Genomic DNA, 18,659 nt, shown 5'->3' with positions numbered 1-18,659 from the left:
GGTGTCGCCCAAAGAAGAAGGTACACGGGTACAAGAAACATTTTGGCAATAAGGAATTCACTCAAAAAGTAAGTTCCCGCAAAACCCCCTTTTTATCTTCTATTAAAACAAGAAAACTCAAAAAAATAGATCGTGTAGTATTCTCGAACTTTATCCCCAGCCAATCAGCATTAGGGTTTTAAACCCTAAACTAAATTTTCCTTTTTAGTCAGCATTAGGATTTTAAACCCTAAACTGAACTTTTTCCATTTGGCCAGCATTAGGGTTTTAAACCCTAAACTGAGCTTTTCCATGCAATCAGCATTAGGGTTTTAAACCCTAAACTGAATTTTCCTTTTAGTCAGCATTAGGGTTTTAAACCCTAAACTGAACTTTTTCCATTTGGCCAGCATTAGGGTTTTAAACCCTAAACTGAGCTTTCCCATGCAATCAGCATTAGGGTTTTAAACCCTAAACTGAATTTTCCTTTTTAGTCAGCATTAGGGTTTTAAACCCTAAACTGAACTTTTTCCATTTGGCCAGCATTAGGGTTTAAAACCCTAAACTGAGCTTTTCCATGCAATCAGCATTAGGGTTTTAAACCCTAAACTGAATTTTCCTTTTAGCCAGCATTAGGGTTTTAAACCCTAAACTGAGCTTTTTCCATGCAATCAGCATTAGGGTTTTAAACCCTAAACTGAATTTTCCTTTTAGTCAGCATTAGGGTTTTAAACCCTAAACTGAACTTTTTCCTTTCAGCCAGCATTAGGGTTTTAAACCCTAAACTGAGCTTTCCCATGCAATCAGCATTAGGGTTTTAAACCCTAAACTGAATTTTCCTTTTTAGTCAGCATTAGGGTTTTAAACCCTAAACTGAACTTTTTCCATTTGGCCAGCATTAGGGTTTTAAACCCTAAACTGAGCTTTTCCATGCAATCAGCATTAGGGTTTTAAACCCTAAACTGAATTTTCCTTTTTAGTCAGCATTAGGGTTTTAAACCCTAAACTGAACTTTTTCCATTTGGCCAGCATTAGGGTTTTAAACCCTAAACTGAGCTTTTCCATGCAATCAGCATTAGGGTTTTAAACCCTAAACTGAACTTTTTCCATTTGGCCAGCATTAGGGTTTTAAACCCTAAACTGAGCTTTTCCATGCAATCAGCATTAGGGTTTTAAACCCTAAACTGAATTTTCCTTTTTAGTCAGCATTAGGGTTTTAAACCCTAAACTGAACTTTTTTCCATTTGGCCAGCATTATGGTTTTAAACCCTAAACTGAGCTTTTCCATGCAATCAGCATTAGGGTTTTAAACCCTAAACTGAATTTTCCTTTTAGTCAGCATTAGGGTTTTAAACCCTAAACTGAGCTTTTTCCATGCAATCAGCATTAGGGTTTTAAACCCTAAACTGAATTTTCCTTTTAGTCAGCATTAGGGTTTTAAACCCTAAACTGAACTTTTCCTTTCAGCCAGCATTAGGGTTTTAAAACCCTAAACTGAGCTTTTTTTCCATGCAATCAGCATTAGGGTTTTAAACCGTAAACTGAATTTTCCTTTTAGTCAGCATCGGGGTTTTAAACCCTAAACTGAACTTTTTCCTTTCAGCCAGCATTAGGGTTTTAAACCCTAAACTAAGCTTTTCCATGCAATCAGCATTAGGGTTTTAAACCCTAAACTGAATTTTCCTTTTAGTCAGCATTAGGGTTTTAAACCCTAAACTGAACTTTTTCCTTTCAGCCAGCATTAGGGTTTTAAACCCTAAACTGAGCTTTTCCATGCAATCAGCATTAGGGTTTTAAACCCTAAACTGAATTTTCCTTTTAATCAGCATTAGGGTTTTAAACCCTAAACTGAATTTTCCCTTTAGTCAGCATTAGGGTTTTAAACCCTAAACTGAACTTTTTCCTTTCAGCCAGCATTAGGGTTTTAAACCCTAAACTGAGCTTTTTCATGCAATCAGCATTAGGGTTTTAAACCCTAAACTGAATTTTCCTTTTAGTCAGCATTAGGGTTTTAAACCCTAAACTGAATTCTTCCTTTGTTCGGCGTTAGGGTTTTAAACCCTAAACTGAACCTTTCCCCAGCTAGTCGATATTAGGGCTCCAACCCTGAACTGAGCATGCATATCCTCTTTCATCAATTTTATGAACTTCCTGGTGAATAATTAACGAAATTTTCCTAGTTAAACTGGGGCAGAAAATTTCGTTCGTTTGTTTTCTCCCGCAGGTCTGACCTCGAGCCACATGGATCAAAATGACCCACGAGATGAATCCCAGTTCGGAATCAAAGAAGAAAAAAAGAAAAAAGAGAAGATGTCCCGAGATATCGGAGTAAATGCAAGGAGGATTGACTCCAACGTTTAATTAAGGGCCTGAACCCTGCCAATCGCGTCTCACTCAGTATCCCAGAGGTTAAACAAGTCGCCGCAACTCGCAAGCATCAAGATTCAGATCGGAGTCTACAAGCAGAATCAGCTAAGACCCAAGATCAAGTCGTAAAAGAATCATAGATAGGAATCTTGTAACTAGCAGTTGACATGCATATAAGTAGTTAGTTCAGTTTCCAATTTTCGTTTGGTTGTAATAAGGCGGTCAGTGACGTAGCAGTGACAACAGCAGCAGCAGTAGCAGCAAGCATTGCAGTCCCATGGTAGTCCCAGCTACCAAAACTTCTCGAACTACATTGACCTGATTCCTGTTTAGCCCAGGATATGTAGGAAATCTTTGAAGCAAGATTCGGTCAGATCTTTCAAAAAAAAACATGCTTCATACGGAGTGGTCCATAGGCAAAAATCGCTCATATACGCTCACTTTATCTTTGCACGAAAACTCTTCGTGTTTCCGAACAAAGAGGGGCAGCTGTGAGCACGTGATTTTTGTTTTTGCGCGACAGTCGCTCCAAAAGAATAAAATTGGTCCTGCTGTACAATTTTTGGATTTCTGTGCGGGCACTTTGTTGATTTATTTGTGACTTTGGCCCGTTTTTATTTATTTACTTTATTAAAACAAAATTCAAAAAAAATGTGTGTACGTGTCATGCATAATCTGAACCGTAACACGGTTTAAATAGAAAAGCATAAACAAGCATCTTTGTCCGTGATTTTGTTTTGTTTAATTTTACCTGTTTTGAATTATTTTAATGTGTGTGCAAATAATTGTACTAGGTGTTTATTTTTAATTTGATTTTACTTAATTTTGTATTTTTATAATAAAAGAAAAAGAAAAAAAATAATAAGAAAAGGTCCCTTCCCTTCCGGACTTGGGCCAATTTGTTAAAATTGGCCCAAACAAACAGCCCAAAACCCAGGCCTGCCCGGTCCAACACCACCTGATACCCAGGACGTCCAAACGACGACGTTTTAGTCCAGTGTGATCTGGGCCGTTGATCTCAGATTGATCAACAGCCAAGATCACTTCCCCACAACCTACTGAGGAACCCGACCCGTTTACACCCGGACCGAACCCAAACCCTCAACACTTGAAATGACACCGTTCCACTTAAACATCAGATCCAGACCGTAGATCTAAATTGATCTAACGGTCGAGATCCGTCCACCCACTAACTATATAAGTTCATAACCTTACCCTGCCCCCCTATCCAATACCCCAGCCTTCGTCTCCACAGACCAGGCCCCTAAACCCTAGCCGCCCCTGTATACTTTCGCCATGAAAGCCGGCGGCATGGACGCCGGTGACCTTCCCCTTAACACCCTAGAACCCCCTTGCCATCCTGAACATGGATCTGTTAACCATGTAGTTCGAATCCCTCCTCACCTTCTCGAATCTTCATTTGAAGATTCGAGTCAAAACTCGATCTACACAGTTTAACCCCAGCTTCACACCAGACACTCCCCAGACCCCCTCGTGACCAAACCATACTTGGTTTGGTCCGAATCTGACCAGGGAAGCATGAATCCCGGATCTGAGTTTTGGAAATTTTTGTAGTTCTTCGTCACTGGTTCATACCGGTTCAACCGAAGAGATTAAGGTCTAATGGACTTTAATCAAAGTGTTTCTCATCTGAGAAACACTTCGATTAAAGTCCATTCAGCCTTAAGAAAGGTCTGTCCAAATCCGAGTCAAGGTTTTGATTTTTCAAAGATTTGAGGTGAGTCTTGTTTTCTTTTCTTTATTTTTGTTTTAGTCCGTGTGATTTGTTTTTAAAAGTCTGTTCATATTTGTTTTAATTTTACCAACTTCTGTTTGTCCACTTTGCCTGAACCACTGTGTTTGTTTGAACCCCTCCTATTCTGATAAGACATGTGTATTGGTTGTATTCCAAATTTGTACTGACTAGTTGACTCCTCGAGTGCATTTCTGCTTAGTCAGTATAATTCGAACCATGTATCGATACTGTTTAAATGTCTGATTTTTGGCTACGATTGAGTATGTTAATGCTAATATAGTCGAGTCGACATGTGTCGTCAATTAGTTTCAACTGTCCGAACAATAACAAATCGACTTACTTCTGCTAAGCATTTGTTGAATCAATTAAGAACCAGTTTTGTTTACTTATAGCTGTTGAGGATGTTTGGTTTAAATGCGGAATTGGAGGGCATGAGAACTCGTGCACAGCATGTGCATTGGTGCACCTCATGTGCTTTGTGCACAGCATGTTTCCCTGCATAAAAAGGCTTTTGATTTTAAAAAATGGTTTGACAGCATATGCTGTCAGATACATTCTACTGCCCATACTTTGCTTTAGTTTAAAGAAGTATTAAACCTTTTAAAAGTTAAATCTGCCAGGGAATGTTGATGGGGTTTAATACTTAATTAGCTAAAGTTGGAATTGAAAATGGAAGGCACATGGGAGGGGTATTGGTGATAATCTATCAGGCTGTAAAAGGGGTAATATGAAGGCTTATAAAAGGGAGGACATACAGAGATAAAAAGGATCTGAAAAAATAGAGAAAAAAAAAATACAGACACTGTGAGGAGTTTTGAAAGAGAGAGCTGATAGAGATACACAGAAAAAAAGCATACAGAAATAGAGAGAGACACTGAGAGGGAACATCTGAGAGTTTCAAATTCTGAAAACAGAAACCAGAAAAGATTTCTCTTTGATAACCCAAATAGACTTCAAATTGAGGACTGACATTAGAACTTGAAAAGAGAGGAGATAGGGAAAGGGATATCACAAAATCAGGAATTGTCTTCTTCTTACTGTTTGTTCGATTCTCATTTTGTTTAAACTGTCCAAGTTAGTCCTGTTTTCCTTCAAGTGTCAGTTAAGTCTATTGTTTGGATTTGTGTGGTTTGCTTCTCCTGGAATTGGATTGCCTGATTCTCTGACTCCATACTATTGGGAATTTGTCTCATTCTGCCTTTTCTCCATTGGCTTATTGGCCTCTTGCACTGGGATTTCTGTTCTATTGGTACCTGCTGTTACTGCTGCTGTTTGGTATCGCTTCTATTGCCCTACTGACCCCTCGCTTCTTCTGTTGTATCCAATATCCAGGTACATACTAAGACTCGCATTTGATGTAACAATGAAAGCATGAATCAAAAGATCTGAAGGAGTTATAATCACCTGTTGTATTGCTTACGAATTTTTTTTCAATGTTGTTAAGATATGCAGTTTCTTGGTCTGTTAGCCTAATGGAGACAGATTAGTAAGGTTGTACTTAATTAAAGCTTATGCCAATTGGAAACTGTGACATTTTATTCGTTTAGGAGTACACAAGATGTAAATACAATCCGTGAAATATGCAGCCATTTAATACAATTGCTAACTCAAACTCGCTCTTTCAGCATGTTTCGAATATGTAAGGACAAATAATTGTTTAGATCTAGCTAAAGACAATACAGTTTCAAACTCTTGAGTTTCAGTTTTCATGAAGCAGTTTATAGGATGAGTTTCAAATGTCATTAGTCGCATTTCCTAATAAGCAATTTTAATTAATCTTGTCTGAATAAGTTGAAGTTAGGGAGCTCTTGTAACAGTCGTAGCATTTCACCAATCTCATATACATTTCTCTTATCAAGTTCAAAGCATGTTTTCATGAGGTACAATGTTTCTTCATTCCGTAAATAATTAATCGGGCGATTAGCTAAAATCTGGATTTGGCCAAACACATAGTTAAAATAGCACGCATCTTTTCTTCTATTTTTAAGAGATAAACACATTAGAAATGTAGTCGCTTTAGGATGTTCCTTCTAAAATAATGAGACGAGCCTCGCCAAATGAGATGTAAATCGCGGGGCCCTCAATAAATAACCATGATAATTATCTAGAATTCAGGATAGGCCATTTAATAAATTTCATGGCCTTCTACAAATAATAACGCGCTAGATCCCCTTAGGCGCCCTTAATAAATTACACTCTTAAACTTGGGTGCACATTGATGTGACCCGAATCCAAATCTCAACGGAGTCGAAATGTGTTAACAACTACGGGTGCATTGATTGTGACGTGGTTCAAGATGCATTTTCACGACGTTGCAATTCTATAAAAATAAATGATAATAATAAAAGCGGTTTAAACTTAATAAAAGCACATAAGTCACAACATGTATTTAAATCAGATATTTAGCCATTATAACAATTTAAGCGACCGTGCTAGAACCACGGGATTCGAGGGTGCCTAACACCTTCCCTCGGGTCAACAGAATTCCTTACTTAGAATTTCTGGTTCGCAGACTTCATTTGGAAAAGTCGAAAATTTCCTCGATTTGGGATTCAAGATAAACCGGTGACTTGGGACACCAAAAACCAAACCTTTCCCAAGTGGCGACTCTGAATTAAATAAATAATCCCATTTCGAATATTGTCACTTAAATTGGAAAAACTCCACCCGCGCATTTAACCCCTCGGGGCGGGCGCGCAAAAGGAGGTGTGACAGTCACACATATGTTGTTGGAAGTTATAAATTGGTTAGGAATGATGGTGGAATGAATTTTTGGTTAATGGTGATAGTTGGGTGAACCAATACTATAGTTATGAGGTGTAAAGATCTATACCTACAAGGTGTTTGATGATATGCCTAAATGGCATAAGTCACAGAATTTATTACTAATATTGGCCCTATTGAATGTTGTATTGTAGATTGAGGTTGCTTAAGTGTATTGGATTATTGTAGTATCACTAAGGGCGAATTTGAGGTATGTATGGCTAACTTTAACTCTTGTAGAATCCCCTTATTATGACGAGCATGCGGTATGTGTACCTTGTATGAAAATATGTGTATTGATTGTCTCAGTTGATTTCCACACCATCATGTTATATGTGATTGTGAAAAGTGATTTGATGTGCCTACCTTATCATGTGCTAAGCTTGTAAATGTTTGAGGATGAAGATATGTGAGTATGTGTTAACAGACGAAAGAACGTTAATGTGTCCAAATATGGGAATGTGTATAATGGCTAAAACCCTGCGTGGTAAGTAATGAAAGAGGGTATTGTGAAATGATGTAAATAAGTTGAACGATTACGACAAAACCTTGTACATGAATTACTGCTTGGTGATATCTATGGTGTCTTGGGCCCAAATGTATGAATTGTTGATATGAACTTGTGCTTCCTTGAAATGATGACTCTTCGTGATTAATATGCTTTGAACGTCGTTGGTTAAGTCTCGCGATATAATGGTGTAAGTAAATGGTAACAAACCAGGTGTGTATGTGAATGTGTTCATGTGGTAAGAACTGTGGAACAAATGATGGAAGGAAATCGTAATTGATGCAATTGAAATAACTATGGTAATATCATACGTGACTCGTTGCGGGAAATTATCGTTGTGACTTAAATTGTATACGGACTATTGCATATGATGGAAATGGTATTGATGTCTATGAAAATTCTTTGTGAATTGTTGTGTTGTCGTATGAAATGAAATTTTCCGGTGGGATCGGGTTGCACGCCGCAACATGAAGTTATAAGGTGTGGGTTGTGGTGATAAGGGTGGCCGAGGTAATAAGGGTGGCCGAGGTAATAAGGGTAGAAAAGTGATCGAAATCACTATTGAAATGAAAATATGTGAAAGTTGTGAAATCATTGATGTGATGAAATAATGTTGAAAGGGGAAAATGAGAGATTGTGGAACTTGTTTGGCTTTGGTTGTTCCTTTCATGTGCATTGGATTGTTGATTCTATTACTGTTTGTTACCTGTGTATTTCTTGATTTTACTTGGGGTAAAGTTTGTTCATACATACCAGTACAATTCAAATGTACTGACGTCCCTTTTGCCGGGGGCGCTACATTCGTGTTATGATTGTAAGTGGTTCTATAGCAGGTACTCCAGTCCACCAACAATAGCACTCCTCCACTTTCCGTCAGCTATATTGGTGAGCCCCTTTCCTCTCGAGGCCCTGCGTGGCTCATGCCGCTTTTCTTCCGGAGTCTTATTTTGGTATTTGTGTAAGGTATAGCCGGAGCCTTGTTGCCGGCAGGTATTGTAACACTCTTTTGTATCCCTAGAGGCTCCGTAGACAGGAAATGTGGGTTATGTACTTAGGTATTTTGTATATGGGCAATGTAACTTGTAAACCACGCTAAGTAACCATGTATATTATGTAAATCTCGTAAGAATATGTTTATATCATAAATGGCTAATTTTACTTGGTTAACGGATAATAAAAATGCGGGGTAACACGTGAAATAGGAAAGGCACCTAGGTCCGCTTGACTGGGGTTACCCGGTTGAGCACCGGTCGCGCCTCCCGAAGTTGGGGCGTGACACTAATGCCGAAAGTTTAAACATGGAATTAACATAAGGAAGCTGCTAAGAGAACCCAAGTGATCATATACTGACAATAACTGCTAAACAAGAAAGAACAAAACCACAAGAAAAGTTGCTACCCAAAACTACTTGCAAAATGAGGTAAACAACAAGAATCACAACGAGGTACCGCCTTGTATTCAATGAGAATCACCACCGAGGTACCGCCTCGTATAAATCAAGAATCACAATCAAGGTACCCTATCGTATTCAAAATTCTCAATTTCAATCATAATCTTTCCTTATACCGCTGCGTGAGCCTTATATTTGAAATAGGTTTTGAAAATAGTTTTTTCGAAATAGCTACACATACTTTAGCCCACCTTATGATGCTGCGTGGCTTTATGTAATTCCCCTATAAGCAACACGCACATAAGTCCCACCTTATACCGCCACATGCACATCAACTCCAAGCCTTATACTGGCGCATGCACGTCAATATCACATTATAATAACAACTCGCACCACATGTGCCCATATATCACAATTTTCCAACAATCCACAATATTAATATTTTTACAACAATAGCCCACGGCTCCTCCATAGCGGGTACAAGAATATCAACAACAAAAATGAAAGTAAAATGCTCAAATGAAGATGTTTCAACAATAACAATTTCGCCTCAACATGATAACGACTTTCACCACTTCAACACCAATAAATCAACAATGAGAGACAACACATAACCACAGTGTTAAATAAGATATACTCACAATGGAAGAGATAACGTATAGCAATAACTTCGAATTATGGTAATCAACAATGAAAGAGGTAACATGAACAATAACTTCTATTAATGATAATCAACAACAAAAGAGATAACATGTATAATGACTTCAAATAATGATAATCAACAACAAAAGAGAACATGTATAATGACTTCAAATAATGATAATCAACAATGAAGAGATAGCATGTGACAATAAAAGAGACAATAAGTTCAACTAAAGCATGAGAGAAAATTATTAGTTAGGAGGTAGAACAAGTGTTGACGAAATCATTTAAGGCATGTAAGGATGGACTAACACTAGTAAGAATAGATTGACTAAGAGAATTTAGAACATGATATGGCATTTCAATTAAGCATAGAAATAGTCTAAGTAACCTAAACTGCACAAATACCACGTACAACCCGTGTACCCACTCGTCACCTTGCGTACACAGATTTCTCTTAGTGCAATTGAATCAAACAATACAAATCTTAAGTGGTAGTTTCCCCCACACGAAGTTAGGTAAGACACTTACCTCGATTAGGCCAATTCAACCCTCAAAAATCACTTTTCCCTTAGAACTTGCCTCCACACGGCTCAAATCTACTCAAAATTAACTTAATATCATCAACCAATGCAAGAGAAAATAATTACAATAAATAAAGATTTGATCTTTACACTTTTTTCAAAGCGTCAACAAAAGTCACCCCGGAGCTCGCTCCATCAAAACCCAAGTCCAATAGTAGATTTCGTCCACCCATGGCCTCACGAGTTCATATATGTGATTAGTTTTAAAATCCGAGTCTAAATCGACTTTCAAAACTCATATTCTCATTTTTCAAAAACTTGACAAAGTTTCACAATTTTTCACTCTGATTCATATGATTTTGATGTTTAAATCTAAGATATGATGTTGGAATATGATTAGAAATAGATTAATATTACTTACCCAAGGTTTGTAGGTGAATATCCTTCTTCAAAATCGCCACCATCAGTCTAGGGTTCAAAACTGTAAGAATGAGAGATAAAATCCTGACTTTCAGCCCTTATGTTCTGCTGTAGTTATCGTAATTGCGATATGGATTCGCAATTGCGAACCCTGCTGCCCTCGCAATTAAGACAAAACCATCGCAAATGGGACCTAGCCAAGCCCAGAATTTCGACCAAGGAATCGCATTTGCAATACTTGTAGGATCCATAGTGTTCGCAATTGCGACACCAGAGGGCACCAGGCACCAGTCTTTGCAGAATTCAGTCCAACACACTCCGAAACGTGTCCGAAACTCATCCGAGCCCTCGGGGCTCCAAACCAAACATCCACATAAGCCTAAAAATATCATACGAACTCACTCGCGCGATCAAAACACAAAAATAACTTCTCAAAACTACGAATTGACTCTTAAATGCATGAATTTCAATGAAATTTTCAAGAACTTATAGAATTACAAATAAATGTCCGAATCCTATCAAATCAACTTCAAACGATACCAAATTTTGCAGACAAGTTCTAAATGTCATGACGGACTTATTCCAAGTCCCAAAATTAAATTCCGAGTTCGAAAGCTAAAATTGAACCTAGTGTCAAACTTTTCAACTTCAAATTGCCAAATTTCGGCAAATCAACATAAATCAACCTGCGGACTTCCAAAATCAATTTCGGGCATACGCCCGAAATCACGATACAAATCTATCAGAACATTAAAAATACACTTCCGGGGTCGTTTTCACAAAAGTTAAAGTTTGATTAACGTTTTCTAATTTAAATCTCTAAGTCAAGCATCAAGGGTCCGAATCAACCCGAAAGCTCCCCACTACAAAACTAATCGACCCCGCAAGTCATGAAATTATAAACACACACGTGTGAAGCATAAAAAGGGAAAATGGAGCACAATTACACAATACGACCGACCGGGTTGTTACAGGAAAATTCAAATATTGTTATGAATAGTTTGTAGATATGGATGCCCATGCAGTTGAATAGCTTATGGATGGATTCTCATACTTTATGTTCATCTAGTGCACTATTTTGCAATAGTAAGTCTTTATATTTTTATGTCTATAAAAAGCGGTGTAAATGGCAATGGAAAGACACACCAGAAGGAGTGAAAAACTCCTTTCTATCTCTGTTTCTTATTTATATTTTACTAATTTACTTTTATTTCCTGACAAAAATTATTTTGTACTCAATGTTTTGTTTCTATTGGTGGTTGGATGAATAAAGAAACAGCAAGACATGTAATTAGGTAAGAAAAACAGAAGGAAAAGAGAGGTCCGATTCTTTATTTTCCAGAATGTTGCATTCATGAGCGTACACATCAGGCCTTGGCCTAAATGGGCTTCACAACATTGGATTGATGATAAAATTGCCACACACTGGTATATAATTGAAAAAGAGAGATACAAAGAGAGAAGGAGAGAAATTCTATATATGGTTTGTAAGTAGCCCAATGAACTCGAATTAAATTACATCAACAACAATGGGTTGTTGGTCACCGGACATACGCCTACAGTTGTTTCTTGTGGCCGTCAACTGATACGGCGAACGATCGGTGCTAAGCCACTGATCCACGTTGAACAGCTGTTGACTGCATTGTTTGTGGTCTCCTGTTGAGGTGACTTCCACGTAGCTACAGTACCACGCGGATTGTCGGCCTGTACCATCAGAAGTCAAGACCATTTTGCAGATCGGCCCAGTCAAACATGGTCCATGGCCACTGAACATATCTGAGTGGTCCGTTTCAAAGTAGTTGTAACCTGAGCCCATAAGCCCACCCCAAGCCACTAGGTTCTTGATTCTAATTCCATAGCCACTCGCATCGTAGAGAGTCAAGCTTATTTTTGAGTCAGTTGCATCCTCCATGAATGGCCCAGTCCGAATGTAAGCTGTGTACACACAATTTGATTCCTGCATTTTCCTATTAAATCAGCAAGAGCAAAATGCAAATCCAAAATGATAAAAACATGAGGGTATTTTAGGACTGACAAAGTAGCAGATTCTGTTGCTTTATGTGGTACTTGAAACTCAAACTATGATCAATATTTTAAAATGTATTTTTTATAAAATTGACATTAGGAAAATTTCAACTTATAATAGTTTTTGTATAGTTTGAATATAAATATATTATTTTAAAATATTGTGTTGATCTAATGTAATTTAGCTTTAAAGATTAGTCAAATTAATTCTCGAGAAGTAAAAAGTTTAACTATGCATGTGTATAAATACACACCATATATATAGAGGGGTGACTTACAGCTCCAGAAGTAGAAGAAATGGTAATGGAGAGGAGGAGGATAATGAGAGGGAACCAGAATTGGTTAACTTGATGAGCTACTCCCATAACAGCTACTTGTGCAAGGGAAATTGTTTCTTTCTCTAGAAATGAGAGGATAAAGGCAAATGATTTTGAGATAATGGAAGTGATAGTATGATAGCGTACAGTTTATTTATAATGGGGAGGAGACGACATTATACTGAGAGTGGATGAATAAAATTAGATTCATGGCGGCTAATAACTCGAACTGCCAGCTGTAAAGAGTATGGGATCAATATATTAGTTTTAAAAGAAAAACAAAACGCATTCCTTTCGTGGATCTTCCTTTATTGTTGAGCAAGCTAGAGGAGATGGTGGGATTTCCCAAATAATTTCTCTTCTTCTTATCATTATATTTTTCCGTGTATTTCCTGTAAATCTAACTAGGTGGGTGCATGCATGTTTCTCTCTCATGGCGGCTTCTGAGCAGATTTGAAGTTTGGCTTCACTTTACAATATAGAAGTGCGATAATCATTTTAGGATAGAACAGAGAGGCGCAAGTGCACGTATTTATTATCCCTCTCTCCGTTTCATATTGAATGAGATAGTTTGACTCGACACGGAATTTAAGAAAAAAGAAAAAGAATTTAGGAATTTATGGTCTAAAAAGCTTAAGAGTAAAAAGTTTGTGGGACCATGACATTTGTGTGACTATAAAAACATCTCATTAAGGGTAAATGGGTAAAATGAAAGAGTTTAAAGTTGAATTATTTCCAAATTGAAAAATATATTATTTATTTTGAAACACACTAAAAAAGAAAAGTATCTCATCTAATATAAAATGGAGGGAGTATAAATAAGTCAACAATACGTCTGGTATATACCTTGCAGCTCGAATTAGCCGCCATTAGTCAGAGTTTTTTACTCCAATTTATTCTTCCACTAGGACTATTATAGTGTAGCTCACGGGTAGGCCTACGCCATATAGTTTTGACCCTATAGCTCTCAATATACTATTGTCCCCTATGAACTTTGATATAATCTATAAATAAAACTACTATCATACTATGACTATCATTCCCACTATCTAAAAAGCACTTGCCTTTTTCCTCTCATTTTCTAGAGAAAGAAACAATTTCAAGAAGCTGCCATGGGAGTGGCACGAGTTAACCAATTCTGGTTGCATCTTGTCATCCTCTTCTCCATCTCCGTTTCTTCCATTTCTGGCACTGTAAGTCACCTTTCTCTACTTCTACTACGTTGACGGATTTAGAGTAGATGCAGTGGATTACGTCGAACTCACTGCGTCTACTTCCTAATTACCTTATATGTAAGAAATGAAACAAATATGAGTAAGAATACAACACATTGATTCTAAATTATACATTTGTCACTGTGTACCATAATATATTTTATTTTGCAATTGCTGATTTGATGGGAAAATGCAGGAACTGAATTGTGTATACACAGCTTATGTTCGGACTGGGACATACTGGGGGTCTGGAACTGACTCAAAAATTACCTTGTCTCTTTACGATGCCAATGGCCATGGCCTTAGAATCAATAACCTACAAGCTTGGGGTGGGCTTATGGGCCCAGGTTACAACTACTTTGAAATGGACCAATTGGATATGTTTACGGGCCGTGGTCCGTGTTTGACTGGGCCAATCTGTAAAATGAACTTGACTTCTGATGGATCAGGTGATCACCACGGATGGTACTGTAACTACGTGGAAGTCACGTCTACAGCAGAAAACAAACGATGCAGCCAACAGCCGTTCACCGTGGAGGCGTGGCTCAGTGCCGGTCAGTACCCAGATGGGTTGACCGCCATTAGGAACAACTGTAAGCGTATTTCCAACGAACAACAACCAATTCATGATTCTTATCAATCTTATCATGTTGTTGATGTAATTTAATTCGAGTTTATTGGACTTTAGCGAGCCAGAAATTCTCTCTTTATGTTTTTTTCTTCTCTTTGTCAGTTCATCATAATATTGTGAAAATTTACGTGTTAATCTGACGTAGTATGATTTACGAAGGCCATTTAGGCCAAGGCCTGATATGTACTCTCACGAGTGCTACATAATTGGAATGGAAAGTTTTCTGCACCAACATTTTCTACTGCAAGTTATGACAAGCCTTTGTACATAATTGGAGTGGAAGGTCGCAGAAACCTAAACTGATTTCTTCCTTTGGGGGAGTAACACCCACTTTACCCCCCTTTTTTTTTTTTTATTTAGATGAGATAGTTTGATTTGGTACGGAGTTTAAGTAAATTTTTTTTTTTGAAACTTGTGGTCTTAAAAACTTAAGGGGTAAAAGCTTTGGTGGGACCATAATTTTTGTGTGGTTATAAAAACTTCTCATTAAGGGTAAAATAAGTTAAATAAAGAGTTTAAAGTTGAATAATTTCCAAATTTAGAAATGTGTCATTTATTTTGGAACAAACTAAAAAGGAAAGTATCTCATCTAATTTGAAACGGATGGAGTAATATTTTTCATTGAGTTCTCTCGTTATAGGTTTTTCTTGTGGTAGCTGAAAGTACAAGAAAGGGCGTATTGTACGCTTGTAAAAAATCTACTTATACGAAGACAACGTACACAAAATTATTACTCTTTTTATTTAAACAAGTTTTTTTTTGGTGCAATAAACAAGTTCAAATAACAACAAACAATATAAGGCAGAATGTAATAGGAGAGTGATGAAATAAATGACACAACTAATTTTTATATTTGTTGCAATGAGGTTATCTCTTTGAGCTCTTTGTAATTTTGTTTGAGTACAACTTTTATGGTTTTCAGCGTTCACCGTCGACTTTAACAAGGTTGGTTTTCACTCGCTCACCGACAACAAATAATGGTTAATTTTAATATGCTCATCAACAATGTGCAAGGTGTATGGAGTAAAATTAGTTAGCGACCGGTGGATGAATGGCGAAATGACATATGTAACTGGACACAGATAATATATGGGTCAACAAATAGTTGGCACCAGATAAAGACATGTGACTAGGGCAAAACAAGTTCCAAAGGCATTGTTGATACCCAATTTTTCCCTGTATAATTTTCATATATACAAAATACTTTCAAAATAACATATGTACACATACATAAGCATGCCCAAGTGTTTTAGTATTTTTCTCAATTTTTAAAAGATTTTTAAAATCAATTTATTGTCCATTTTAGCAGTACAAAATCAATAATTAGTCCCAAAATCATCAATTTTGGTGAATAATTTATTTTATTCCCATATTTATACCAAAATATAGTTAATGTAATTTTTATATATTTTCTTATAAATTTATTTGGTATTTTTAAAGCTAAATTGCATATAATTGCAATTCTAGCTTACTTTAAGATTTAATAGCATTTGTATAATCATAAAATTGGATCCAGGTATTTTTAAATTAATATTTATGTGTTATTAACTAATCCAGTGCTTTTAATTTATTTTCAAAATCATTTTTACTATTTTTTGCAAAATAAAAGCGAAAAACTGCTATTTAATATATAACCCCAATTTATTTCAATTATAGCCAAAATTGACCCTCCAATTGACCCAATCTTGACCCCCAATTGGAGCGGTCCAATTTCAATTTTAACCCAACCCTGACCCAACCAATTAACCCGCCCGGTCCTTCTTTCAATCTAGGCCATTGATCAAAATAATCAACGGCCACGATCGTCCCTTGCCTTTTTAATTCCCCAACCCTAACCTATTCCCTCATTTTCAATCAGTTGGTCGACTTTGAATACTCTCCCTCTCTCAAACTCTCTCGAAGGTTCCTGGAACCCTAACCTCTCTCATCCTCTCCGACCACAACCTCACCGGAATCCATGGCTTCTCAGGCCATGGATGGCCTGTACTCATCTCCCTCCACTCTCAAACGTCTGGGGTTCGAAGGTTTGAGGTCTGACCTCAGTGGTGTCCGTTCAGATCCACTCATATCCATGTTTTTGAAGCCTCTCCAACCTTGCTCCGGCACATCTAAAGCATTTCGAGCCTGGTTCTAACTCATCCGACTCAAGATCGGACTTTTCTTCCAAGCCTCTCTCATTTCTAAGGTTTCTCTGAAACCCTAGCCATTCGAGGTTTTTATCTGGTTGTTTTCTTTAATCTATGCTATATCTGTGCTCTACTGGAGTTTTAAAACGTTTTCCCCAATTTTTTCTTTCAAAATTTGTTTCTCTTCGATTTAGGGTTTCTGAAAAATTTCGAAATGTTTCTCTTCCTCTTCATCTTCTTTTCTTTGTGTGTATCTGTCTATGCTATGTTTTTTTTCTTTCTACTTAGCATGTTCTTCTCATGTATCTTTATGTTTGCCTTATTTTGTATGTTCTTCTATTGTGCTCCGTTTTTTCTTCTACTGGTTTCTATATCATGCTTTCACATGTTTATCTTATGTGTTCATTTACCCCTATGTTCCTTTACTGTATTTTCTACTAAGCTTTTAGGTCTTTAGTTGCCTTCTTCTGGACTTTGTTTGAGTTCTCTCTACACACGTTCCCTCTACTGTTTTTCTAAGTTTATACTACCTCTTTTCTTTTTTGAACTTGTTTAGGTCAAGCCTTTCTTAAAATGTGTTCTCTATGCTTCAAATCAGTTCTTCATTCTGTTTGCCTTGAACTTGCTATTTTATCCATGAATCCCTAAAAGAAGACCTCTGAGCCTGTTTCCGTTATTTGTCTTCTTTTCTCTATATCTGACTCGAGTTGAAAACCCTAGGGTTTGGGGTTTTTGGCGAGTTTCGATCTTGTATTTGAGACTACGGTTCTATTTTGGAACTCTAGGTTTCTCAGACTTGTTTTGAGTTTTTGTATTGAACTCGAACTTCTTTGACTCTGAAATTTTCTATGCTAGGCTTTTCTAATTAGCATGACAACTCTTTCATGATTCACATGTCTGTACACTTTATATATGATGAATTCTTCCTTAAAAAAAGGTTTTGCCGATTTGTGATTGATTCAGAATTCCTTTTAATAAGGATCGATTGATTGTTACTGATTTTTCTTTAATTAAACCTTTCTTCACCTTTTCTGGTTGGATTCATTCATACCAAAACTCAATTTCTGATTTTCTACTGGTTGTTGATTGATTGTCTTTCCTTATTTGCACAAACCGTGTTGCTATCAAACTCTTTCCTTAAATAACTTATGTGTATTTACCCTTCTTGTGCTACTTTGGAAAAGATCTTGATCAAACTCTTTCCTTAATTATCCTTTACCCGTTTAAAATCAAAATCCCTTAATTGAAGGGAGACCTTATGTGATTGATTTCGAAACTATTTTCTTACCTTTTCTTACTTGCTTTCTAGACTATAAAGGGCACGAGCCTTCCGCACTTTTGAGGATTTCCAATTCAATACTCTTTAAGACCTTGAGTTCAACACTTACACAACACTTATTGAACACTTTCAATTTCAATACTCCTACATTCTCAATTCAACACTCTACTCTCTTCTGAAATCTTCTGGCTGTGTGTTTGCAATTTGGCTTTACTACTTCTCTTCTCTTCTTATTTTCCTGAAACTGGTATGTTCTAATTTAACTTTCGGCTTCATCCCTATGTGTTTGCTTTATAGTTTCAACAATCTTGTCTACTTTGCTGTTTATGTTATGTATTGAATATACTGTTCTCTTTGCATCTGTTGCTGTGTGAATTCCCCATACCCTTATTCCCTTCTATGTGTTTGAGTTAAGGTTCAGGCATGGAAGTATCCAAATTGCTATTCATGTCTGGACCTGATCCTCTAATGGATCCTAACTCCCAAACAATGTGGTTAACCACGCCAACACTCCTAATTGCTGGGTATGACCACTAGCCTATCTTGGCCTTCCCCAAAATCCCCTCTATGCACTTGCACTCTCTCTTAGATTCTACGTTCTTCCCCCTTCCTATGAGCCTTGCTTTTGGACCTTGATCTCCCTCTGAACTTGGACATTTGAGGGCCGACCCTTCCACACTGCACTATAATCCAATTCTGCAATATATTTGGGTGTAAG

General features: G+C 37.1%; 1 protein-coding gene and 1 long non-coding RNA gene across 2 annotated transcripts; one reads left to right on the top strand and one right to left on the bottom strand.

Moving 5' to 3' along the window:
• Positions 1-12,233: 12,233 nt before the first annotated feature.
• On the bottom strand, positions 12,234-13,104 carry LOC104216230 (uncharacterized). The gene is made up of 2 exons (XR_011407404.1): positions 12,653-13,104; positions 12,234-12,306 (listed from the first exon to the last, which is right to left on the bottom strand). It is a non-coding gene; the product is annotated as an uncharacterized lncRNA (long non-coding RNA).
• A 612-nt stretch (positions 13,105-13,716) lies between these two features.
• On the top strand, positions 13,717-14,615 carry LOC104216231 (PLAT domain-containing protein 3-like). Its single transcript, XM_009766242.2, has 2 exons — positions 13,717-13,884; positions 14,102-14,615. Exons 1-2 carry the CDS (start codon positions 13,804-13,806, stop codon positions 14,570-14,572), a joined length of 552 nt encoding a protein of 183 aa, XP_009764544.1. The 5' UTR covers positions 13,717-13,803; the 3' UTR covers positions 14,573-14,615.
• The last annotated feature ends 4,044 nt before the right edge of the window (positions 14,616-18,659 follow it).

This window comes from Nicotiana sylvestris, chromosome 5, assembly GCF_000393655.2.
Source record: "Nicotiana sylvestris chromosome 5, ASM39365v2, whole genome shotgun sequence".
Lineage (NCBI taxonomy): Eukaryota > Viridiplantae > Streptophyta > Magnoliopsida > Solanales > Solanaceae > Nicotiana > Nicotiana sylvestris.
Note: the sequence above shows the minus strand (reverse complement) of the source record. Positions and strands in the feature narration are given on the sequence as shown.